This window comes from Theobroma cacao, chromosome 5, assembly GCF_000208745.1.
Source record: "Theobroma cacao cultivar B97-61/B2 chromosome 5, Criollo_cocoa_genome_V2, whole genome shotgun sequence".
Lineage (NCBI taxonomy): Eukaryota > Viridiplantae > Streptophyta > Magnoliopsida > Malvales > Malvaceae > Theobroma > Theobroma cacao.
This window is the reverse complement of record NC_030854.1, coordinates 363,826-386,275: the sequence shown is the minus strand read 5'-3', so window position 1 is coordinate 386,275 and position 22,450 is coordinate 363,826. Positions and strand designations below refer to the sequence as shown.

At 36.9% G+C, this 22,450-nt stretch overlaps 7 protein-coding genes across 7 annotated transcripts; 4 read left to right on the top strand and 3 right to left on the bottom strand.

Annotated features, from left to right (window-relative positions):
• LOC18597476 (radixin) lies at nucleotides 8-2,011 on the top strand. The gene is made up of 5 exons (XM_007026542.2): nucleotides 8-438; nucleotides 545-686; nucleotides 776-877; nucleotides 1,494-1,567; nucleotides 1,685-2,011. The coding sequence occupies exons 1-5, from the start codon at nucleotides 261-263 to the stop codon at nucleotides 1,792-1,794; spliced, it is 606 nt and encodes a 201-aa protein (XP_007026604.1). The 5' UTR covers nucleotides 8-260; the 3' UTR covers nucleotides 1,795-2,011.
• LOC18597475 lies at nucleotides 2,075-5,522 on the bottom strand. The gene is made up of 10 exons (XM_007026541.2): nucleotides 5,195-5,522; nucleotides 5,025-5,090; nucleotides 4,741-4,899; nucleotides 4,535-4,627; nucleotides 4,269-4,455; nucleotides 3,504-3,796; nucleotides 3,291-3,356; nucleotides 2,866-3,030; nucleotides 2,515-2,607; nucleotides 2,075-2,435 (listed from the first exon to the last, which is right to left on the bottom strand). The coding sequence occupies exons 1-10, from the start codon at nucleotides 5,480-5,482 to the stop codon at nucleotides 2,220-2,222; spliced, it is 1,626 nt and encodes a 541-aa protein (XP_007026603.2). The 5' UTR covers nucleotides 5,483-5,522; the 3' UTR covers nucleotides 2,075-2,219.
• LOC18597473 (gamma-interferon-inducible lysosomal thiol reductase) lies at nucleotides 6,680-8,907 on the bottom strand. The gene is made up of 5 exons (XM_007026539.2): nucleotides 8,584-8,907; nucleotides 7,762-7,827; nucleotides 7,533-7,673; nucleotides 7,241-7,333; nucleotides 6,680-7,164 (listed from the first exon to the last, which is right to left on the bottom strand). Exons 1-5 carry the CDS (start codon nucleotides 8,893-8,895, stop codon nucleotides 7,012-7,014), a joined length of 765 nt encoding a protein of 254 aa, XP_007026601.2. The 5' UTR covers nucleotides 8,896-8,907; the 3' UTR covers nucleotides 6,680-7,011.
• LOC18597472 (gamma-interferon-inducible lysosomal thiol reductase) lies at nucleotides 9,806-11,775 on the bottom strand. Its single transcript, XM_018122038.1, has 6 exons — nucleotides 11,742-11,775; nucleotides 11,392-11,650; nucleotides 10,715-10,780; nucleotides 10,405-10,542; nucleotides 10,223-10,315; nucleotides 9,806-10,129 (listed from the first exon to the last, which is right to left on the bottom strand). Exons 2-6 carry the CDS (start codon nucleotides 11,641-11,643, stop codon nucleotides 9,968-9,970), a joined length of 711 nt encoding a protein of 236 aa, XP_017977527.1. The 5' UTR covers nucleotides 11,644-11,650; nucleotides 11,742-11,775; the 3' UTR covers nucleotides 9,806-9,967.
• Nucleotides 13,278-16,447, top strand: LOC18597471 (protein TIC 56, chloroplastic). The gene is made up of 5 exons (XM_007026537.2): nucleotides 13,278-14,129; nucleotides 14,515-14,712; nucleotides 15,094-15,376; nucleotides 15,533-15,695; nucleotides 16,003-16,447. Exons 1-5 carry the CDS (start codon nucleotides 13,430-13,432, stop codon nucleotides 16,198-16,200), a joined length of 1,542 nt encoding a protein of 513 aa, XP_007026599.1. The 5' UTR covers nucleotides 13,278-13,429; the 3' UTR covers nucleotides 16,201-16,447.
• LOC18597470 lies at nucleotides 16,943-17,969 on the top strand. The gene is made up of 2 exons (XM_007026536.2): nucleotides 16,943-17,590; nucleotides 17,695-17,969. Exons 1-2 carry the CDS (start codon nucleotides 17,005-17,007, stop codon nucleotides 17,751-17,753), a joined length of 645 nt encoding a protein of 214 aa, XP_007026598.2. The 5' UTR covers nucleotides 16,943-17,004; the 3' UTR covers nucleotides 17,754-17,969.
• Nucleotides 18,704-21,106, top strand: LOC18597469 (40S ribosomal protein S4). Its single transcript, XM_007026534.2, has 5 exons — nucleotides 18,704-18,814; nucleotides 19,468-19,545; nucleotides 19,686-19,866; nucleotides 20,215-20,312; nucleotides 20,439-21,106. The coding sequence occupies exons 1-5, from the start codon at nucleotides 18,812-18,814 to the stop codon at nucleotides 20,865-20,867; spliced, it is 789 nt and encodes a 262-aa protein (XP_007026596.2). The 5' UTR covers nucleotides 18,704-18,811; the 3' UTR covers nucleotides 20,868-21,106.

Here is a 22,450-nt window from a genome sequence, read left to right as displayed (position 1 = left end):
TAAAGCTATTATTTCGAATTTAATCAAATCTGAAGCTTTCTTCCAGTTTTCCCTCTCATTCATCTCACTCTTTCCCTTCTACTGCTGGCTAGCAAGGGAAAATCTTTTTCTATTTCTCGTTAGATCTCATTTTGGGATTCATAGGCCTTTGCTTTTGGTTCTGAAAACGTATCTGAAACTCTGCTTTGTTCACTCTTTTTGGCTAATTCATCTTTTCTTCTCTCAAATTTGAAGAAAGGAGTACCGAGAACCCTAGAAATATGGGGGAATCCTCGAGAATGATCGATGTGGAGAAGCTGATATCTTACAGCGACGATCTGGTGGAGGTGTTAAAGGACAAAAGGGACGTTAACAACTTAACCCAGTGTCTCCAGCACTTGAACGATCTCCACTCGCATTGCGACTCTGATTCCAAAGAGGTTCACCGATTGCTTCAAGGTTCTCTTTCCTTTTAACTCTCTTTGTTTTACCCAGAAATTAAAATAAGCAAAGGAAGTAAGAAAGTAAAGAAAGATCTTTTTTTTATTATTTTAAACAAAAGCAGAGTATGAAGAAAAGATCGAAGCTTGCAAGAAGAAAACGGAGCAGGCGAAGTCTGAGGTTGCCGATGGAGCTGAAATGGAGTCTCTACAGAAGGAATTGAAACAGGAACTTGAGAAAGAACGTGAACTTATGGAGGAGCTGAGATAAGTATATGCTTTTGTTGGACTTTTCTTTTGATTGTTAAAGGTTTTGCTTTTGTGGTGTTTGATTTAATTTCTTTTTAAAAGAACACGGCTATTGGTAATGAGATAAGTGAGCTCGATCGCCAGAGGGTTTCTATAGAAGAGCGGAAGCAAAAGCTGAGGAAATTTGAGCAAGACAAGCTCAAAGAACAGTAAGTTTCAGAACTCGAATTCGAGAAGTAATGTTTGATCGTTCTTTATATTACCTGAATTCCAATGTTTATGTCCTGAAAACGAGGGAATCGGACAGCTAAGGGAAAGATCTTGACTTGAATTTGTAAACTTTGGTTTCCATGCATGTACTCGTTGTCCACAGAGTCACCTGTTCTGAATTTATGAATTCGTGAAGTAAATGATGCTTGTTCTTTTTTTATATTTTCTGTAATTTCAATGTTTATGTCATAAAAATGAGGGAAACTTGTTATCGTGAATGTGTCTCTTGGGCAACTAAGGGAAAGATCTTGACTTGAATTTCTGAACTTTGGTTTTCATGCTTAAACTCATTGTCCACACAGTCACCTTCTGTTCTGAATGTGGTAACAGAGGTTATTCGAAATGACAGCCGTACTATTCTGGGATTTGGTTATTCAACTGTATTTGAGGAACCAGGGATCTTTTGCTATGTTCAGCAATGATTTCTTATTGCAAAAAAGTGTTGTAATGGCTATGAAACTATTCCTTCCACAGTTATTTTTGCTTATCTCTCTATGAATGATGCTTCTAGTTCAACTTTTAGCATCTTAAAATGAATCCTTATATTTCTTGCAGGAGGAAGCTTTCAATGTATGCTTCTATCACTAATATCATTCCGGACTTGGAAGATAAATCCAGAATCTCAGGCCGTATCCTTCTGATGAACATTATTTCCCCTTTATCTTCTTTTATCTGTCAGGTTCTGTTCTCAATGTTGGTTTTTAGGTTGCATTATACAGGTTCTCCTTGATTCAAATTTCTTGCAGATATAGTGGATAGAGATAGGAAGCTAGTAGAGAAGTTTGAATTTGACCCATCAAAGATGACTGCTTCTGATGTTTGTGATCGCATATGGAAGATGATAAATTCCCAATAGGCATTGGACATACTTTCTCTGTGTTAAGATATGTAATCAAATATGTAAATTTTGTGTGTTATTAATGCTTCTATCCAAGCATTTTACATGTTCCTAACTTTGGATCTTGTTATGTGATCAATGATTTCGATTCTTAAAGAGCCATTGATATTGTAGGAGGTTGGACTCTGTCAGTGCAACCATTACCTTGTTGAAAGAACCAGATCCTTTTTGTTGATGATGAATCTAATTTCTTTACCTGTTGAAATTTGTTGGCAAGCCTGGAACCAGCAGATGAATCTCATTCATAAAATCTCGTTTTTCATTCTTCAAGTTTGAACTGGGAAAGATTATCAAATAAGATTAACATTAATTGCATTTTGTTCCAAGTGCAAAATGAAAAAGCTAAAGTTAAAATGTTCCATTCATGCTACTCCAGCATGAATTTACGCTGGTGCTTCTATTTTCTTTCCCTGCACCAATGAAGTCACTGCTGAATTTGGGATTTCCTTTGCTGGAATGAATGATGCTGAGTCCGGGTAGCAGACAGGATAGATTGAACTTTCTTCTTCAGTTTCTTTTGGAGAATGTGACTTGCAGGCATTTGGCAGAGCTTTGTCTTTGTAAGCATTGCAGACATAGGTTACAAAATTTTCGTATTTCTGCACCCAAAACATTAAGGGGGTCAGAAAGAGAGAGAAAGGTCTTGATGATGAGAAGTAGAGAGATTAAGGGACTAACATCAAAAAGAGGTTGATTATTCACTGTCACCCAGGGAACATATAAATGTTTTGGATGGAGATTATTGGTTTCAGTAGCGTACTGCAGTAAAAGCTGCATTTTCAATTTCCAGTCGATATCAGTGACTTGTCATGTAATAGATGTAATAAACATATCGATGCACCATGTAATAAATGTAATAAACATATCGATGCACGTATTTAAAATCTTGATTCATAAGCAACTACCTCGAAGTTTGCTTATCCATTCGTTGGAAAAATGAAATGAATTTATAACTACAGAAAACTGTTGTGTTGTTGAATTTAATTGTACTTGATTATGAACATAAAATTCCAAGTAGAAGAAGCTCACCTTTCTTCCATACCCACTGTCATAGCACTTCTTAATGAGTTTCTGATCCATACCCAATCTTGCGGAGCAGGCTTTCCACACTGCATCTGCACCGTCAGAGTGCTGACCATCCTTGATGTGAACTCCTTGATTTTCAGTACAGTAGATGAAGTTGAAATGCTTCCTCTGTGACATTAAATGGAAAATTAATATGAAGTAAAGATTACACCTACTTCTAAAACCTGTCATAGATTTAGTTAGATATTTTTGCAGTAATCTGTTCGCTCAATAGCTTTTGGGACCTACATTCATAAAATTTCATTTACTAAGAAAATAAAAAAATTTGTGCACTAATTCTGTTTTGTTTAAGGAATCTATTTTACCTACTGTGCTAAAAGAAAGGGATTTATGCACTCTTTCTACTACGGAAGAGAAAGATGACTTACCAGATCAGGCCAGATGTTTATGGCGCAGGCATGTATGGTGTTCAGGTAGCATTCATCTTCACCATGCTTGATTTTAAAATAAAACAAGTAGATAAAATAAATGGTGTTAAAATTACAAGCAAGAAAGAAATACTGATTGGATGATCACTTGTATTTAGAAGCAATGGCAAAACTGCAATGATCCCAGACAAGATAGAACCATGGAAATGGAACCTGGCAATTGATGGTCTTGTCAGGTTTTACAACTTTAGCATTGCCCCAGGGCACCAGCCTGAGATTGATAATGTTGAGAAGATCACTGTTGAAGACCTTGACGAGTTGATTTACAATGAAACTCCGGCAATATGGACATAGAGACTCATAGTACAGAGACAGGTTAACTCTCTCTGGTTTGGAATGAGATTGAGACTCGGTGACATTGTTTTCTGGAGAAGAATGAGATGGACAGATGAGGATGATGAGCAGAGAAAGTAGAAGAAAGGGGAGTAACTGAGAAGAAGCCATTACTCAGTGCAAACACTGAAGTTCCCATTTTTTGTAGGGTGTGTATGTATCTGTCATAAACACTCAAACTTCTACACTGTTCCTTATAAATGAGATGTGTCCCACATTTCCTTTGGTATTAATACGCAAATGGTCCCTCCAATTTTAAAACTTAGTCTCTGTCATGACAATTTGCACATCAGGGTTTGCCTGGCTGGAGCAGCCATGTTGTCATGCAAAACTTAAAGTGTATCACATTATTCATGATACCAAAATTTTGGAATGCTATTCAAATAATTTAAGCAAATGGAAGTTGATTTTTCCGTTCATAGTTGCAGAACAATAATCATATCTGATATATCACCTTTAACATGTCATACAACAATAATAACCTGACAATTGGCTGGTTTTTTTATTATACTAGGTGAACCAGCAGTGATGGACAAAGCAGAAACTGATGCAGGAACATGTGGACTCATTTAAGGTTCTATTTCGTTCCTGGGCCTGTTTTTGCTGCTGCTGGTGGTGCTGAGTTTCTAAAAATTTCAGTTGTACAGCAGCCGGGATGGATTTTATTTGCCATCTTAGCTGAGCTGACATTGGATGATTGCGCTTTGCAAGCCACTGGTACATGATCACCTTTATAAGCTTGACAGACATATTTCACAAAATTTACAAAGTCCTGCACCATGAAAAATTGAAGTTACAACACCCCCACAAACGAAAAGAGAGAGAGAGAGAGAGAGAGAATTGAGACTTACATCACGGATTGGCTGATTATTCACCACCACCCATGGCACATAATCATGAGGAGGATTGAGACTTGCAGTCTCATTAGCATATTGCCGCTGAAGCTGCATATATATTAATTTGCACTCAATGTCAGAGTGAACCTTCTAATTCCCATAAGAAGTACATATCTTGAGAACAATTAACACTATAAAATGCCACTAGATATGCAGCCAACCTTATTTCCATATCCACTATTATAGCATTCCTTGATTCTGTCCTCACTCAGTATCAGTTTTTCACAGCAAGGTTCCCACAGTTCTTCTTTGGTCGTAACTGGCCCCCGCTTTAAGTTTTGTTTCTCTGTGCAGTCAATGAACTCGAAATGCGTTTTCTGCTTCACAAAAAACAGAAGTTTCAGATGAAGTGAAAATGCATGTACATCAAAGGGCTACATCTCTACTTTCTGCTGCCTGGTCATGGATTCTGTGAACTACTTTTCACTAAAAAATAAAATATTACCACGTCAGGCCAGAGGTAGATGACACAGCTATGTATAGTATTTAAGTAGCATTCTTCTTCCCCGTGCTGCACATTGTTGCAAGCCAGAGAAAAGGGTATAAATGAATTTAATTAATCATCCAAAAAAAAAAATCAGATTCGGATGAAGAAATGAGCAATTGGTATCGAACCTGGCACTGGTTTCTATTGCCAACAATGAAGGCATTGCCCCAAGGGACCAACCTGAGATTGACAATGGTATCGAGATCATTCTGGAAGACCTTCACAAGGTTATCTGAGATGAAGGATGCACAATATGGGCATAATGTCTCATAGTACAAAGACAGATTAACCTTCTCATTATTTATTGCAGGAGATAAAGTCTTGACATTATCATAATCTAAAGAGGAATGAGATGCAGAAACAAACATGAACGGTAGAGAAGCCACAATAATGCAGAATAGTCGAACATTAGCCATTTTGTAATAACTTTGCACAATGCTGAAGCCCCCTTTTGCCAGGGGTATATATATAGTCGAACTACTAGCTTCCATAATTTTTTTTTTGGCTCAGCACCAGCTTTCATAATTGTTAAGATAATTGTATCAATTATCTTAACACTCCCCTTGGCGATAGATAATTGTATAAATTATCTAGTTAAAATTACAATACAATAATATTATTTATTTAGACTACGATATTTAATTAGAGTTAGATTATGAATAGGATTAGTCTTTTATATATATATAAAAGGTGGAAGCTGCTCCTAGGTGATAGAGACAGACAATCAAGCATTCTTAAAGAATCACATGTAAGTTGGCGTGTTGATGACAGGAAGAACAAAAGCAATCATTTGAGTAAATTATACACACTAGTCTCCAAGTCATTACTTTTTCTAAATGCGGCTTTGGAAGTGTCTGTCTTAATCTGTGAATCTCTGGGATTACCTTTTTCTTGAGTCAAGTCGAGAAGTGATTATTGCCCTGATCTGTGGTTCTATGGGTGTCCTGTAAAGGTTTAGTTCCTTCTGTCAATGGTTTGCTGCGGAAAAACTCTATAAAAATTTGATAATTTTGTCGTTAGTTGATGAACACTGTTCAGTGGATTGATTTCGTCAACAATTATAAAAGTCCGAAGTCCAGGAGTAGCTTCCTTATTTCATGTTTGGACTCTAAAAAATGGCTTTGTATATTTATCCAGCCTCCCCCGACCATAAGCTTTAGTTATTAAGAACAAACCGCAAGCTTTAATTAAGAATCTGACTAAGCATGCAAAACTCTAAAGGTTGACAAAGAGCATGCTAATGCCTAGAGGAGAAAATGAATGGATTTGGTATTGAAGCATCAAAGAGAACAGCATTGGCTTTGGAACAGGCTGTTTGAGCTTATACCCGCCTTGATACTAAAGCAGATTCCCTCTCTTCACAACACAATTCTTTGAGTCTCAAAATTGGAAAAGTTGGATTGGTTAACTGTAATTGTCATGACTCAGTTATGAAAACAAATCTGCATTTTGTTAAATTGTTCAAAATCCTTTCCAACTTCCGAATCTGGTGCCATCTGCCAACTCATTCATATGCAATCTTGAGCCCAGAATCTGTTTCAAGAAAGCCCCATTTTTCTGAGCCCAAAGCTAATGCTAGAACTTCTCTTCCATGTACTAATCAAAGCCAAATATGAACCTAAATGTTGCAATAATTAGTGCAATAGACAAGAGTCTGAATGATTGAACATATCGTCACATGTGATGGTACGCAGTATTTCTGTAACTTTCTGATAGCGTTAATAAAATCAGCCACTTGCCCACAGCTAGACTGGCTGGCATCTCCCAGAAAAAGAAAGCTTCCCTCTATTTCCGATCATGTTGACATCATAGCGGTTAAGGACCTATCCAAAAATTAATTTCCAATTGCTTTGTTCTTAATACAATTCTACCCAACTCTGATATCGAATGAAGAAAATGGGTCAAGATGGCAATGACCAGACAGGATGTTCTGAGTCTAATTCTATCAGAGGCTGAGCATTTTCTTTGTTGGTGTTGAAGATGTCAATTTCTTTGCAATACTGGTAGAGTTTATATTTGATGGAAGCGACTTGCAGCTCTCAGTTGAAGCATTGCCTTTGTATGCTTTGCAGATATAAGCTGCAAAATTTTCATAGTCCTGCAGAAAGAATTCAAAGCTGTAGAAATGGAGGAAAGTGAAATAACTAGAAAGAAAAAAATATGAAGGAACTAACATTTCCAATTGACTGATTATTCACCACCACCCATGGAGTAAATGAATGAGGTGGACTAAGATGAGCAGTTTCATTGGCATATGCTAACTCAAGCTGCATATCAAACCTTACAACTTACTCATCAGAAGAAAGAGAAAGCAATAAACATAATTGACTGATGGAAATGAAAAAATTCATGAAAAAAATATGGAAGGCTGTTTGTCTTGTCAAAATCTAGGTTATCATTACTATGATTATATCTTTTATTTCGTCATCATTTTGCTGGGTAATGAAATAGGAAAAAGAAACCGACCGTTCTTCCCTTTCCACTATTATAGCAGTCCAAAATGTGTTTCTGAGGTAAACCCAATGACTTGAAACAACTTTCCCATTCTTTTTGCCTTCCCTCAATTGCTAGAAACTCAATGCAGTAGATCAGGCCATAATGCTTGTTCTGTAATTTAAGCAGAATGTTAGAAACATCATCAGGTTCTAGGATAGGCAACTTGGGGGAGGGGAGAGGAAGCAAATTCTGTGCTTACAACGTCAGGCCAGACATAAATAGCACAGGCTTGAATAGTATTTAACTGGCATTCATCTTGTCCATGCTGCAAAAGTTTCTTGAAGTGTAAGTTAGATAATTGAAACAGGCATAATCAACAAGGATACCAGCATGCCATGATCTACATGAAATCATCAAATGAGTGGCATTCTTGTTTGTCAAAAGAAGAAAACTGGCATTTTTCCGAAGGGGATTCCATCATGAGACCGGTTGAACAGAAGCTAACTATATCCCTTAACCATTGTGATAAAATTGTTACCTTCTCTTTTACCTTGGGGCTGGACAAGATGGAAGACTGAAACAAGGAAAAGAAGAACATGGGCCCCCATTTTTAATGAGTAAACACATTATAGCGTTAAAGTATGTCCTTCAACACAAAAATGAAGTTTCACATTCCAGTTTGCCACCCTTTGAAAGGAAAATTAGGTACTCCTACGCTTTTGGGTGTATGGGACCTAAAAAAGCCAGTTCATCAATGAAATCCTTTCAGACTACAGATGATTTGCTAAGCCTGGTACGCCTGGCTCTTTGTGTGGGTAAGGGAGGAAAACACAGTTAAAGGAAACAATTTCATCATAAGTTTTTAAAAATTCGGATTTCTTTTCTGATCTTTCAGATTTGGTTAGCCAAAAGGAAAAAACTGATGGGAGTCTACTTCGATCCCTACTTTCTATCAGGGTATACTACTGCTGCAGTCATTGTGTTCATGTAGTACACGGAGCGTAAATCAAGAAAGCTTGTGAGAATGCTTAAATGGAATGTAAATAGTATGAATCAAACCCAGAGGAAGATGAGTATCGACCTTACAAATGATGGTGTTGTTAGATTTACTGATGTAGGAAGCACCCCAAGGAACAAGCCTGAGATTGATGATGGAGATAAGACCATTTTCGAACACATCCTCGAGCTTGTTGACGATGAACTTCGCACAACGAACACAGAGAGCTTCGTAGTAGATAGAGACATTAACTTTTTGAGAACTGTTAGAGGTTGAAACCTTGACACCGGCGTCATTTCTAACAGAAACATGAGATGGAAACGTGAATGGAAACAAAAGACAAGCCATAACTAGAACTGGGAAGGCTAACTTACAGAAAGCCATTTTTGAGAGCATGTAACAATGTCCAGTGCAACCAATATATGGTTCTTTAGTCGTGTTTCTGAAGGATGTGATGTGACTTCAATGCCCCTCTGTTCTATTACAATTCTGAAACTGGTCTTTATCAAATTGTTTCCAAATTATTAGCTTTTCTTCATTCATTTTTCTTCTCTTAGCTTTCCATAACTATCAAAATTCGCGTATAATGATTGAAAAACATTAGATATAATTATTATTAAACGCCAGCAATCTGATCTTGAACACAAGTTTGTTCCTTCTAAAGGTTTACTCTGCTGCCACAGCAAGGATGTCCAAAAGTATATAACTAGAACCAATAACAAGCTATTTTGCTCTTAGATCACTGTGATACTGCTCTAACATGTTTTCTTTGCAAAAAGCTGGCTGGGTGCAAGTGAAAATTCACATGATATTGTATCAGATGTACCCCAAACTTCTTTCAAACTTAGCTGAAGAGTTAATTCATTAAGGACAAAAACTCCCATTGCTGCAGTTTTTTCTTTTTCTGGTATGGTCAAATTTCGTTGTGAATAAAAGTTAGTTCTGAATAATCAAACGAAGTTTACATTCAAACTAATTTGCTGTGATTTCCAGACAGTTCAAATCTAATGCACTGCTAACTACAGGCAGCAAGTCTCAACTCTCAAACAGCAATGAACTCTAGAATCATAAAAAGCGTTGAAAAATAGTACTGCAGGGAACAGATGGTGAGAATTCAAGATTCGTGCCTCGACTATTATGGAATCATTTCCCGTTAATCATTCTATTTTGCTTATAATTTTAGGAGATAAAATGTATATGACCCTTTTTTTGGTTCAACACCCTGCCTGCCTTTGCCTAGTTAGAATAATTCATGTACATTTCTGAGCCATCATCTAATCAATAGTTCTACAGTACACTGTACTGTTTTAGCAAGATCAATCGCTATTGTTCAATTAAAGCAGAGAGAAGCCAAAAGTGAATCCCAAAAATCAGCAACAATGTGATTGAAAATGGTGTATCAGCATTCAGCAAGGACGCCTACATAGGAAGAGTCGACAAAAAAGTTACTCTTCAGATTTTCTTAGCTCTACTCAAAGTTGTCTAGTTTCTTCTTAGCATAACAAACTGGATTACTAGGATTTGCCTTTTTCAAAGAATTGTTCATCAGCGGAAGTGATTGGTGGCAAGCCTCAGGGACTAGCTTGCCCTGGTACGCCTTGCAGACGTAGCTAACAAAATTCTTGAAGTCCTGTATTCACGAAAACAGTTGACAAGACAATGGAGCCATAAAATTAAGAAAGAAATGGAGAGCAGAAAGAGACATAATAAGCTAGAAAATGACCTCCTCTAGAGGTTGACCGTTAACAAGCACCCATGGAACAAATTTATGTGGTGGATTAAGCTGAGCAGTTTCAGCAGCATAATGTTTTTCCAGCTGTATGCATATAATCACAGGATGGTTATTAGAAGAACAAAGTTGTAATCACAGAATGGACATTGGGGAGATAAGCTCAGGAAACTAACCATGTTTCCGTATCCACTTTTATAGCAATCAACGGGGACCCTGCCCAACCCAGTCATATCAAAACAGTTAACCCACTCGTTCACCTTGTTCTCCAAGGCCAGACGCTCAACGCAGAGAATGAATCTGAAATGCCGCTCCTGCAACAAGCAAACGTGCGAGATAAATAAAGACTTGGGGATCAACTACGTATATATCCAAGGATGGAAGCTATGCCCGTACCTGTTATAGACAAGAATTTGATGTTTTGAATTCGAAAATATAGATGACAAAGAAAGTGGGTTCTTCTTCCTAGAGGAATGGAAAGCTTACCACTTCAGGATATATTGTGATGGTGCAGGCATCAATAGCATTCAGGACGCATTCATCTGGCCCATGCTGCAAGGTGTTACAGACAAGAAAATGAAAGAATAAGTAGTAGCTCACAATATCAGAATCACAGAAATAGAACCACATCAGAATTACAAGTACCAACAAAAAAAGAAAAAGAAAAAAACCAAATTAGAATTACAGTAGGTTGGTTCATGAACAGTTTATGCATGATATGGCTAAATGAAATGAATTAATATGATGTTCATCTTCCTGAATAACCCCGGAGCCTGGAAGCTGTTGATAAATTAAAGGTGATGACTAAAAGAGAAAAGGAATCAAAATTTTGGGGTCCCAACCTGCAACCCTCCATGCTGAAGCATTGTGATCAAACCTGATTGGTCATTCATAACTGGAAAACAATAAGATTGGCCAAAGCCAAATGCAGGCTGCAAGCCTGCAGCTTCTTCTAAGGAAACAGATAAGCCAACACAAATGGAAAAAATAAGCCCAAAAAAGAAAAACAAGCCTGTTAAACAGGCAGGATTAGGACCCTATCATTAATCTCTGAACAATATTGAAATCCTGCTTCTGTTGAGAGGATATGCTTGGATAACCGAAACAGATAAACACTGATGGAGACATTCATCGATAAAAAAAAAAGGGGGGTTGACAAGAACCTGGCAAACGAAGTTGCCGTCACGTTGCATAACAGCGTTGCCCCATGGAACCAGCCTGAGGTTGACGATGGAATTGAGTCCCTTGTCAAAGAGCTTTACCAGATGGTTGACTATGAAGTCTGCACAGTAAGGGCAGAGAGTTTCGTAGTAAAGAGAAAGAGTGACGTTTTGAGCATGACATGGAGATATTGACAACAAGAAGAGCATCGAAGTGGAGAGGAAGAAAGCGAAGAAGAAACGAGGAGACGCCATTCCCAAACTACAAAAGCAGAAAATTTTTCAGACGTTTCAGTTTGAGAATCGCTTCTTATGGACTTTGAAACAAAAAAGGCTTCCAAAGTAACCGTCACCTTTGATTAACCTTTTCCTCTTTTCCTTTTTCACCTTCTTTTTCTCTCCAATTCTTTTGTCAAATCTCAGTGCTCGCCATTAATGCTGAACTTTAGTATTTATGAAAATAAATAAACAAGATATGATTCGATCCTATTTTCCATTTCTATATAAATCCATCATCTTTTTCAATTAATTTATACTTTATTTCATTTTTTTTAAATTAAGAGGAAAGGGATTCGACATATACCGATCAATAAATCAAATACTATAATACATTTTTAAATATTTCATAATATTGAATAAATAGTACTTTTTCTGTTTTTAAATATTTATATTTTATTTTTTATTTTTATAAACATTAAAATAAAATTTTTAATTTTGATATATTTTATATTAAAATTTTTATAAAAAATTAATTTAGAAATTCAATTCTTTCTAGTCTAAAAAGTAAATTTATAAGTACTAAAAAAAAGAGTAGTAGGTGCCTAAAAAAACTTTAATTTAAGACATTCAAAAAAAGAAAATGGATATAGAAAAAGAGATCGAAAGATTATTATTATTGTTTTTCATAATGAATATTTATTCGGTGTTTTTAATAAGGCCGGTTTTGAAAGAGTAATTAAATTAATTGTCCGTATAATTGCATTAATTCTACAATTAGACAAAATAATAGTTTGATAAACAACTAAAATTCATTAAAAACCAATTTAGATGAATCCCTTAAAATCAATAATTAACAAAAAGTAACTCTCTTGGAAAAATGCATGGAATATTTTGCTTTGCTCCAAAATTGTGCAACTCATGATCCCTTTCCATGAATATTCTAACTCACCCACAAGTTATGAATAAATTGTAAACTACTTTAGTTGTGGATTCCAAAAAGAGAGACTCTTCTTTTTATTTTATTTTATTTGTAACTCTTTTTAATATTGAAAGCTGACTCATTTTGATATTATTCACCCAATTTAAGCAAGGAATAAATTCTTTATTTCTAGTTTTGATAATTCAACATATATATAGACCTGGCTTTACCAATTTTGTAACACTTTGATACCAATGTAATTTTTAAAAATAATAAAAAATATATCTTTTTATACGCTCTTTCTCCCCTTTTTTGACATCCACTACTTATATTTATGTGATCAGTTGAGCGAGATTCATGAATCGGATGCTATTATCGATAGTTGAAGTATATAGTACTCTTATCATCTTTAAATATTTCTTTTTTTTTAATTTTTACGTAAATGAAGATAAAAATTTTGAGTTTGATATATTTTGATTGATGATTAACATTGGGGATTTCTCATCACTTTTTAAACATTTTTATATTTATGTTAGTAATTATTTATTATTATGTGATGGCGGATCTAAAACATGAAAAAAAAATTTAAAATATAAAGGTAAATTTAGAATATAAAAAGTGAGTATTAAATGTTTTAAAAAATAAAAAATAAACTTATTTTAAACATCCCAAAAATTATTTGGGCCTAAAAGCTTGGTTATAAAGCCCAAAAATTGTATGTGGCCCAATTAGAGTAAAGCACACTTCCTCCTTCCTTCACTCTATCTCAGAAACACTCACAGTCCTTGTTAGCTTCGCCATTGCCCAATCTCCTCAATTAGCTGAACTCTTCTCTCTTCAGCCTCACCAAAACCCTAAACCCTTCGAAAGTCAAGTCCCCCCAAAAGGCTGTAGCCTTTACCAATGGCTTCAATCAACTTTAATCCCTTCGAAAGTTGGTTCAGGAAACCTCAAAATCCGATACAACCCGTCAATCTTCCCTCACTTGCCGACTCATTCCTCCCCAAGACATCCTCAAACTCTCCAAATTTCGCTTCCATAAACGCCTCCAGCCTCTTCAAGAAAAAACCCAAGAAGCCCGACGAGGATTCTGATAAGCCTGGGCCGTACAAGCAGATGCTGGACCAGTTCTTCTGGGAATGCGAGAACCTCCCTGATTACAGGCACACTCCGGAAGTGGAAAATATTTTGAACGAGGATCCTCTTTTTGAGAAGAAAGAGAATCCAACGGAAGAGGAAGTTAAAGAGAATGAAAAATGGTGGCAAGACTTCAGGAGTAGTCCCGTGGTTCAGTTTCTGGCTAGAGCTGAGGAAATTGCTGATGAAATCAATAGAATGGAGCTTAAAGAAAATGACGAGCCGTATAGAAGTGAAGATAAGAAGCTGTGGCAAGCGCTGCCGCATGTGATTGGGTTGGATGGGAGGCCTATGCCTAGAAAAGCTATCAAGACCAGGAAAGAGAGTGATGATAAATTTTGGGATTTTGCAAAGCAGTTCTTTTTTGGGCTCTGGGGGTTCCGCCAGAGGCCTTACCCGCCGGGTCGACCTATTGATGTTGCTCAGGCTATTGGTTATAAGCGGCTCGAGAAGCGTTACTATGACTGTAAGTTTGGTTTTTCTTGAACGGCTTGTTGGAGCTTGTCCTGAGTTCATGTATTAGTCTCGAGAATGTTTTTTTCGAGTAATTTAGGTTCTATGTGGAAGTGGACATTGTTGTTTTCCCTGACTCTGCTGCGAATTATTTTCGAATCTTTTGAGTTTTGCAACTTCAAGAGTTTACTGAATATCAGAGGTCAAAATTTAGTTATTAGTTCTCATATCATTATCCAATTTTCTGTTGATTCTTCTTTATCGTATCTCATCTTATGTTACTCTCAAAGGGAAGGTTTAGGAGTGATCTAATGTCTCTGTGTACCTTGTTTTCCCCTTTCTGGATTATTTTTGTTCTATTTGCTATTCAATCATGTCATGCTTATTTATTGATACAGATATCATGAGGAGTGGAGGCTGGTACTATAAAGATCGCTTGGGTCGTACCCGAGGTCCTTGTGAGCTAATAACCCTCAAAACAGCTTGGGGTGCTGGTATAATTGATAAGCACACTTTTATTTGGGGAGAGGACATGGATGAATGGGCACCAATTCATATGGTTTATGGCTTGGAACCTGCAATAGCCACTTGGGAAGGTATTTTTTATCCTTCCTTTTCTTATGCTTTTCATTTACATCTGTTTATTGTATGCTGAAACAAGAGGCCAAGGTTATACATTAGGACTTCTGGTCTCTGGTTTTAGCATTGACTGGTACTTATCACCTATTTAGTATTTTGTTAGTGCTCTTTGAATGTAATAGCAACATGTAGTACCAAATGGTAAGAGTTATCCAACTTGAATACAACTGTTGGTGGACCAGAATTCATCAAATGCACTCTGCTTAGATGAATATTGTCGGTGATGATGACCATTTTCTTTCCTGGTTGTCTTCGGTCTACCATCATCCAAAAATAGTCTCTGAATGGTCAAATTCAATGTCCTGATTGATTAATTCTTGTCTTATATGGATCATCAGTTAGACTTGGTGCGGCAGCAACAGCTTTCCTTCATAAACTGCAGAAAGGTATACCTCCTTGGGTTCCCCTTAAAGGACATGAGAAGAAAACTTATAAGCAGCTTCAAGAAGAAGCTATAGAGAGCAAAAGACGTGATTTGGCCGTTCTAAAAGCTAATGATGGCATATGGCCTGGAGTTAGAATTCCTAGCCATACCCTATTTCTTTGGGCTAGTGGCTCTGAAATGACAACTCTTTTGGAATCTGATCATATGCCTAACAAATACATTTCAAAAGATCTTCGGTATTACTTCTCTTCTTCTATCCTTCTTTATCTTGAAGATAATTATACATCATATTGCTGAAATTGCATAGGTGTCTTGATGGTTATCATCTTATTAGAATGGTATTTAAAATGGTTTTATAACTGCTAAATATTTTAATTGCTTCTGTGAGGCAGGCGCAAATTGGCCAAAGCTATTCCTGGGTTAAGGCCGTGGGAAGTTTTAAGTGTGGAGCAAGCAATGGATGAGATTACATATGGTGGAGAGTGGTATCGTGAACCTCTTGGTTCCTACACTACAGGTCCCCCATACATCAGACATTGGAATAAGGATGTCAAGGTAGGGTGTGATTTCTTCCATATATATGTCATATTTGTTGATATTGGTCAAGCTGCAATTTTGATAACAAACACAACTTTCCCTGCTTTCCATGTGTCTTAGTGATTTTGTGGGTGTGTATGGAGGAATTTTTAAATTTGCTTTGTCAAAATAACATGTTACAATGATTTTCAAAATCTTTGCATGGCAGTTCTAGTAGCTTTCAAATGTTTCCAACGATCTTCTTAATATGATGCCTGATTTTCAATAATGAGTCAGATTAGTCCACAAGCCTTTATTTATAATCTTTTTGTTTCTATGCTTGCAGAGAATATTTCGAATTTTTTACAACCTTAGCAGCCAAGTCTACAACAAACTGGAGAGGACAATTCCTGGTTTCAATGCAATAATGGAGAAAGTCCAGGCTGATGCTGCTGCAAGGGATGATAGACGAAAGGCGAAAAGGGAAGCACAAAAGAAAGCTGAGGAGGCAGCCATATATGGTTCAACCGAGAATGATCCATAGCATAACTACCACATAAAGAGTTAACTACATGAGCCCTAGGCTCGGTAGGGTCTGACTCTGCATCATTCAGCTTTCACATGGATACCATACATCTTTGAAACGAGATGGTTTCTGATTCTTGGTAAAGGGTAGGCAGAGTTTTTACTTAAATAGTGATCAAAGGTTGAAATCTATGTGAGATACACTTGTTTTAAGACAATGTATTGATGCCAATACTGAATTAATGAAAAGCTTGCTTTAGCATGTCTGCTTGATTGTAGCCCTTCAAGGGCCAAATGCTAAACTTTCTTGCCCCCCCTTTCCTACATATTGATGTAAATTGGTGGAGGGTCGTTTCTTTCTTCTTATGTTACTTGAAAAGCAAATCATTTCATCGTTGAGGTGACACATATACCAATTCAAAATCATGGTCATGATCAATAAAATGAGCAGAAACAGAACTCTTCTAATTTCCCCCTTTGCGAGCTTTATGGCTTCAATGAAGAAACAATAATCTGTAAACTAAACAGTCAGAGTTCTTCTGACAAGGCGAATTCGGGTTTCCCACCGACCTTGCATGGAAATCATAAAAGGGCTTTGAAGAGGCTCCAGCAAGGCGGCACATGTCCACCTGTTGTTGGCCGGTTTGGCCCCATCAGACAACATTTACGAAATACGTGTAAGAAGCCCACCTTCCGTCTTTAAACAATCCCTTAGGTACAAGGACGATTCTGCCCTATTGCTTTTCCCCCCAGTATAAAACTTCTCACCATTCTTTACCAATTCTATGATGAATGATATTCAAAGACGAAACCAGCAAACAAGATGGAAGATGTAGTGGCTGAAGCTGAAAGCTTGTTGCATCCGATAAATCTCAGCGGAGATGAAGTTATTGAAGAAAGACAAAATCCTGAAGCAGCTAAACAAGAGGGGGGAGACAGAGCTGGTGGATTCATTAACCATCTCATCTCTAACTTGGTTACTGGAGGACATGCAGATGAAGAAAAACAAGATGAACAAGCTGACAAGGAGACAATCCCTGAAGATAAGGGAGGTGGGATTTTGGATCATATGATTTCAAACTTGGTCACTCCTTCAAGCCCCCAAGCAGGTAACATCACGCAAGGAAAAGTTGAAGCTTTTGATGTTAGAAGTGAAAATGAATCAGGTTTCAGATCAGAGGAAGAAGTGGGTGGTGGTGGAAGAGGAGGAGGAGGGCTTATCAACAACATCGTGTCCAACCTCTTTCACCACTCTGAAGGTGAAGTAAGAGAGAGTCCTGATGAAAACAAAAAGGAAGAAATGGTGAAGGTTGGTGAAGAAACCAAAGCAGAGAAAACAGAGGGTGGTGGTGGTGGTGGAGGGGGTATCATTGAGAACATCGTCTCCCATTTGCCCACATCTCTTCCAGGTTCATTCATTTAGCATCATAATCACTTCAATCTTTCTAAATCCTTTTTGGGCATTCTTTGATAATCTCTGTTAATTATTATTATTGTATTATGAATAAAGCAGATGATGCAGCTCCCACCAGTGATGAGGCCACCATTCTGATTCACATTGCTCAAGATTAACAAGCGTCTGATGCTTGAGGTTCAAACCACTTCCAGTTTCAGGAATGAATCATTATTTCTAGAATTCTGATTGTAACATCTTCATCTGCCACTGGATTTGTACTGTTTTCTACTTTTCTTTTGCATTTTGAACTTTTGTTCTCTTTTTTGTAATATATTTTCTCCCTGTAATGTGTTTTTGGTAATTCTTCTGTTAAATAACATTTATTTATTCTATTTTTTTCCTTTTTTTTTGTTTAAACAAGAAAAATCCCTATTTTTGCTGGTAAAATTCAAAGATCAAACCGGAAAAAACCGTTGATGAAAAAAAAAATAGAGAGATCACTAAGATTAAAGATAACAAAAATATCTTCAACTCCATCAATCTAATATTTTGGCCAAAGATGAAAATGGCAATGAGTAGGCATCAGTTAATTTTGAGTTATTTGTGCTTAAATTCAATTATAGAATTTAATATTGAACTTTTACCCGAACTTAATTAACAATACTGTATAAAAATTTAATTAAAACTCGAACTTGTTTATTTAGTTAAAATTATGTTAGTTACTTGTACAAAGTTCCATTCGACACGAATTATAATAAAAAAATATAAATTTTAACAATCATAAATAATACATATATTAAAAAGTAAATATTTAATCAATTTAGGGAATGAATATTCTAAAATTACGATCTTACACTATCCAAACTAGTTTATAAGATACGCAAATCATACTTAAGCGAGTTAGTTAATACCGGTTTTGCGTTTACATACTGTCTATTGTATTGACAAGAACTTGGGCTAGCCTGAGCGCCCAAAAGGAAGGGTATTTGGGCTAATCAGGAAACCATAGGCAGTCCAAGCAGACCCAATTACTAAAGTGCTGTATCTTATTCTGGGCTACATGGCCCGTAACCATAGTCTCGTAGCAAAATGCCCTAAACCGCCCGGGTCAATGTAGAGAAGTATAGATAGACGGGAGTTATTAGGGTTTTGCAGCCCCTCCCATCTCCTCATTCAAAGAACGGCTTGAGCAAAACCTCAGGCTTTGAGCTAGCACAGCCGCATTTTCAACAAGATGGTAAGTCTCTGCTTTCCCGAACTTTCATTTGCTTTTCTCTTGTTTTCATTCTTCGATATGTTTTTTTGGTTCACTCTTATGCCTTCGCCATTTGATTTTTGGTTCTGGAAATTTCATGGATCTGTTTTCGTTTGCTTTTGGTAAAGGCAATAGGACGTTTCGGAATAGTTTGTTTTAATCACTGTTTTTTTATGACTTTCGGGGCTGGTTTTATGCTCTTGCTTCATTGATTTGGAATAGTCATGTTATCTGGGTTTTCTGTGATTTCCATTGTTTATGATAGTGTCTAATAGTTACGCCTTGTTGATATATGGGTTTTGAGCGTTAACGGTAGTTTCAACAGTTGGGATCTATTTGACATAAAATGGTGATTTAATTGACGGGAAGGGAGGACTTGAATGGAACCTTGGATCAATTATCTGCTCCTGATTTGCTGTTTTGCTCTTTTAAAATGGCTAGACTGTTTAAAATCAGATTATTGTAGTTTTACTATGTTTTTGATTTGTGAATGTGCAGTCTTGCTGTTGTATTTGATTTAGTAATGCTGATGCTGTTTTTATTTTGTTCTATTGTGGCCTTGTGGGTCTTTATGCGATCATGATACAATATTTCAGTTTCATTTTGCACTATGTTTTCGTTGTGGTGTGTTACAGGCTAGAGGGTTGAAGAAACATTTGAAGAGGCTCAATGCCCCTAAGCATTGGATGCTTGACAAGCTTGGTGGTGCTTTTGTATGTTATCATCTCGATCCTATCACTTCCAAACCAGTTTACCGTTCTTCCTTGTTCCTTCAGCTTTTTTTATTGTCTCCTCCACCTGCTTGCTTCATCTATACAGTTTTAATTTTGTTTTCTTATTTTCCTGTTCGCAGGCTCCCAAGCCATCATCTGGCCCCCACAAGTCCAGAGAATGCTTGCCTCTGATCCTCATTCTGCGAAACAGATTGAAGTATGCTCTCACATATAGAGAAGTCATTGCTATTCTTATGCAGAGGCATGTTATGGTAGATGGAAAGGTTAGGACAGATAAGACCTATCCTGCTGGTTTCATGGGTATGTGTACTTTCTCTTGATTTCCCAGACTGATTTGGTTCAGTTGAATTTTTTTCATTCCCAATATAATTGGTTAGTTACTCTTTTTTCCACATGGCTTCAGGGTCCTATGATCAAATCTTTGTGTGCACTATTCTGATTGACTGGCACTTTCATTCTAATATATGAAATATATGCTGAGATCTATCAGTTAGGCAATGTTCATTGGCATGTGGTTTTGGGCTCTCTGCTTGTTCCTAGATTAGCTTCGAGATCTCCCTTTTTTCTGGATTTGACTTTTTTCTTTCTGCCCTTACAAATTTATTCTCTTTGACTCTTTTCTAACCATGCTTTATCACCTGCTGCCAGATGTTGTTTCCATTCCTAAAACAAATGAGGACTTCCGTCTACTTTATGACACCAAAGGGCGTTTCCGTCTCCATGCTATCACTGGTGACGAAACCAAGGTTTGAACTTGGATTTATTATCTGCTTGTTCTTATCACATTTGCATTATGGCCCCTAAGTTTTTTCTACTTTCTTCACCCTGTTGGTTATAACAATAAATTTCATGTGCTTTTTTGTATTCTGCAGTTTAAGCTTTGCAAGGTTCGATCCGTCCAGTTTGGCCAGAAAGGAATTCCATACCTCAATACATATGATGGACGTACTATCCGCTACCCGGACCCTCTGATCAAGGCTAATGACACCATCAAGCTGGACCTTGAAAGCAACAAAATTGTTGACTTTATTAAGTTTGATGTTGGGAATGTTGTCATGGTCACTGGAGGAAGGAACAGAGGTCGTGTTGGAGTAATTAAGAACAGGGAGAAGCACAAGGGTAGCTTTGAGACAATCCATATTCAAGATGCTGCTGGACACGAGTTTGCCACTCGTCTTGGTAATGTCTTCACAATTGGAAAAGGAACAAAGCCATGGGTTTCACTTCCTAAGGGCAAGGGTATCAAGTTATCCATCATTGAGGAAGCTAGGAAGAGGCTTGCAGCCCAAAATGCTGTTTAAACTTTAGCATAAGGTACCCAGATATGTTTTGCTGTGGTAGTATTTTCTGGAGATACTAGGTTTCTTGTTTTTAACTTATGAGCACAATTTTGAAAACCATTTTGTTCTTGCAATTTAAGTCCTTTTCAGTTGGGTGATGTTAGTGACATATCAGGCTATGAATTATCGAAAACTTGGTTGTTGTCGTGAATATTTCTGATTTAGTTGGTTAATTGAGAGAGTTGCTTCTGCCACCCTTTATATCCTTTGAAATAAATATTTAAATTGCTATTGTTATCAGCATTGGTTTCATATTCCTTTCCTCTTAGTTTCCGTCCCTTCCCTTCTGTATTCTTCAGGATGAATTTCCTTCTCCATTTACACAAGTGGTTTAGCAGTATGAAGATAAGCCAATGCATTATTTATTCCCATTCCCATTCTATCCAGTTTCTTCTGCATAATAGGTGAGGAGGATATACCATGCATTACTATTATTATCCACCCTTTGAATCCAGGCTGCCTTGTCATTTTGTCATTCTGAAAAGATTTACATTAGTTCACTAGAAAAGGCAAATTATCACAGGCAAGGTCACTCTAACTTTGACATAGGCTGCAGCTGAAGTAGAATATCTCATCAAGGAAAAAATAGAAACAGAAAACACTGGAAGGAACAGAGTTAGGATAGAATAAACAGAGAGTTGAAGGAACAGAGTTGGGATAGAATAGACAGAGAGTTGGTAAGTTGTCATGGATGGCAGTTAAAGAGACTACACTACCAGAAATGCTTTCCAAAGCACATGCTTCATTCTTCTTCTCACAGGTGGTGCCAAGCAGATTAAGCAAGCAGAAAAGAGAAAAGTGATGCCAAGAGGATCCAATGACACCAAGCTTCTTCTAACTAATCTTCTTTGCTTTGCTTAAACTAAAGCTTAGTGAAACTCGTCATTTGACATTAGTTTTTGTTTAATTTAATACCTTTTGGTTATCTCTCCATTTCGGCTTAGCCTAAAATATCTCTAAATTGGGAGTGTGAGGGTGGTGAAGTGAGAGGTGTCGACACAAACACAAAGGCATTGAAAGAAAATCCAACCAACCGTTCGACCATGGCCCCACCTGCTCTTTCCTACAAATTAATAGCAATGAGAATCTTTGGTAGGAAGGATACATGGGAACTGCAAAGTCCAAATGAACTTTCCTACTCACCGTCGGTTTCTTCCCAATAATTACATTTTTTTTTTCTCTCTTCCATAGATGAATCGAAACTTATCACTGCAATTGTTTTGTTAACAAAAGAGTACAACAATGAATGAAACGTCAAATTGACAGTATCGTAATCGTAATTTGACAGAATTATAATATGATTTAATTTATAATTCGTAAAATTTACTATTATTATGTTAATATGTTCCTTGGCCCCCCATTATTTGGTACTAAGCATCCCCTTCTATCTCTCAGTTGTCAAACATATCCCTGCGAAAGGTAAAAGATTCAAATTCAGTAATTCCTTTCCTCTTATAATGCAGTTAACAATTCAAAGTTGGTAGGACTTAGATTTCATTACATTTGATACTAAGGGTGCAACATTATTAGTGAAATCCAATTTT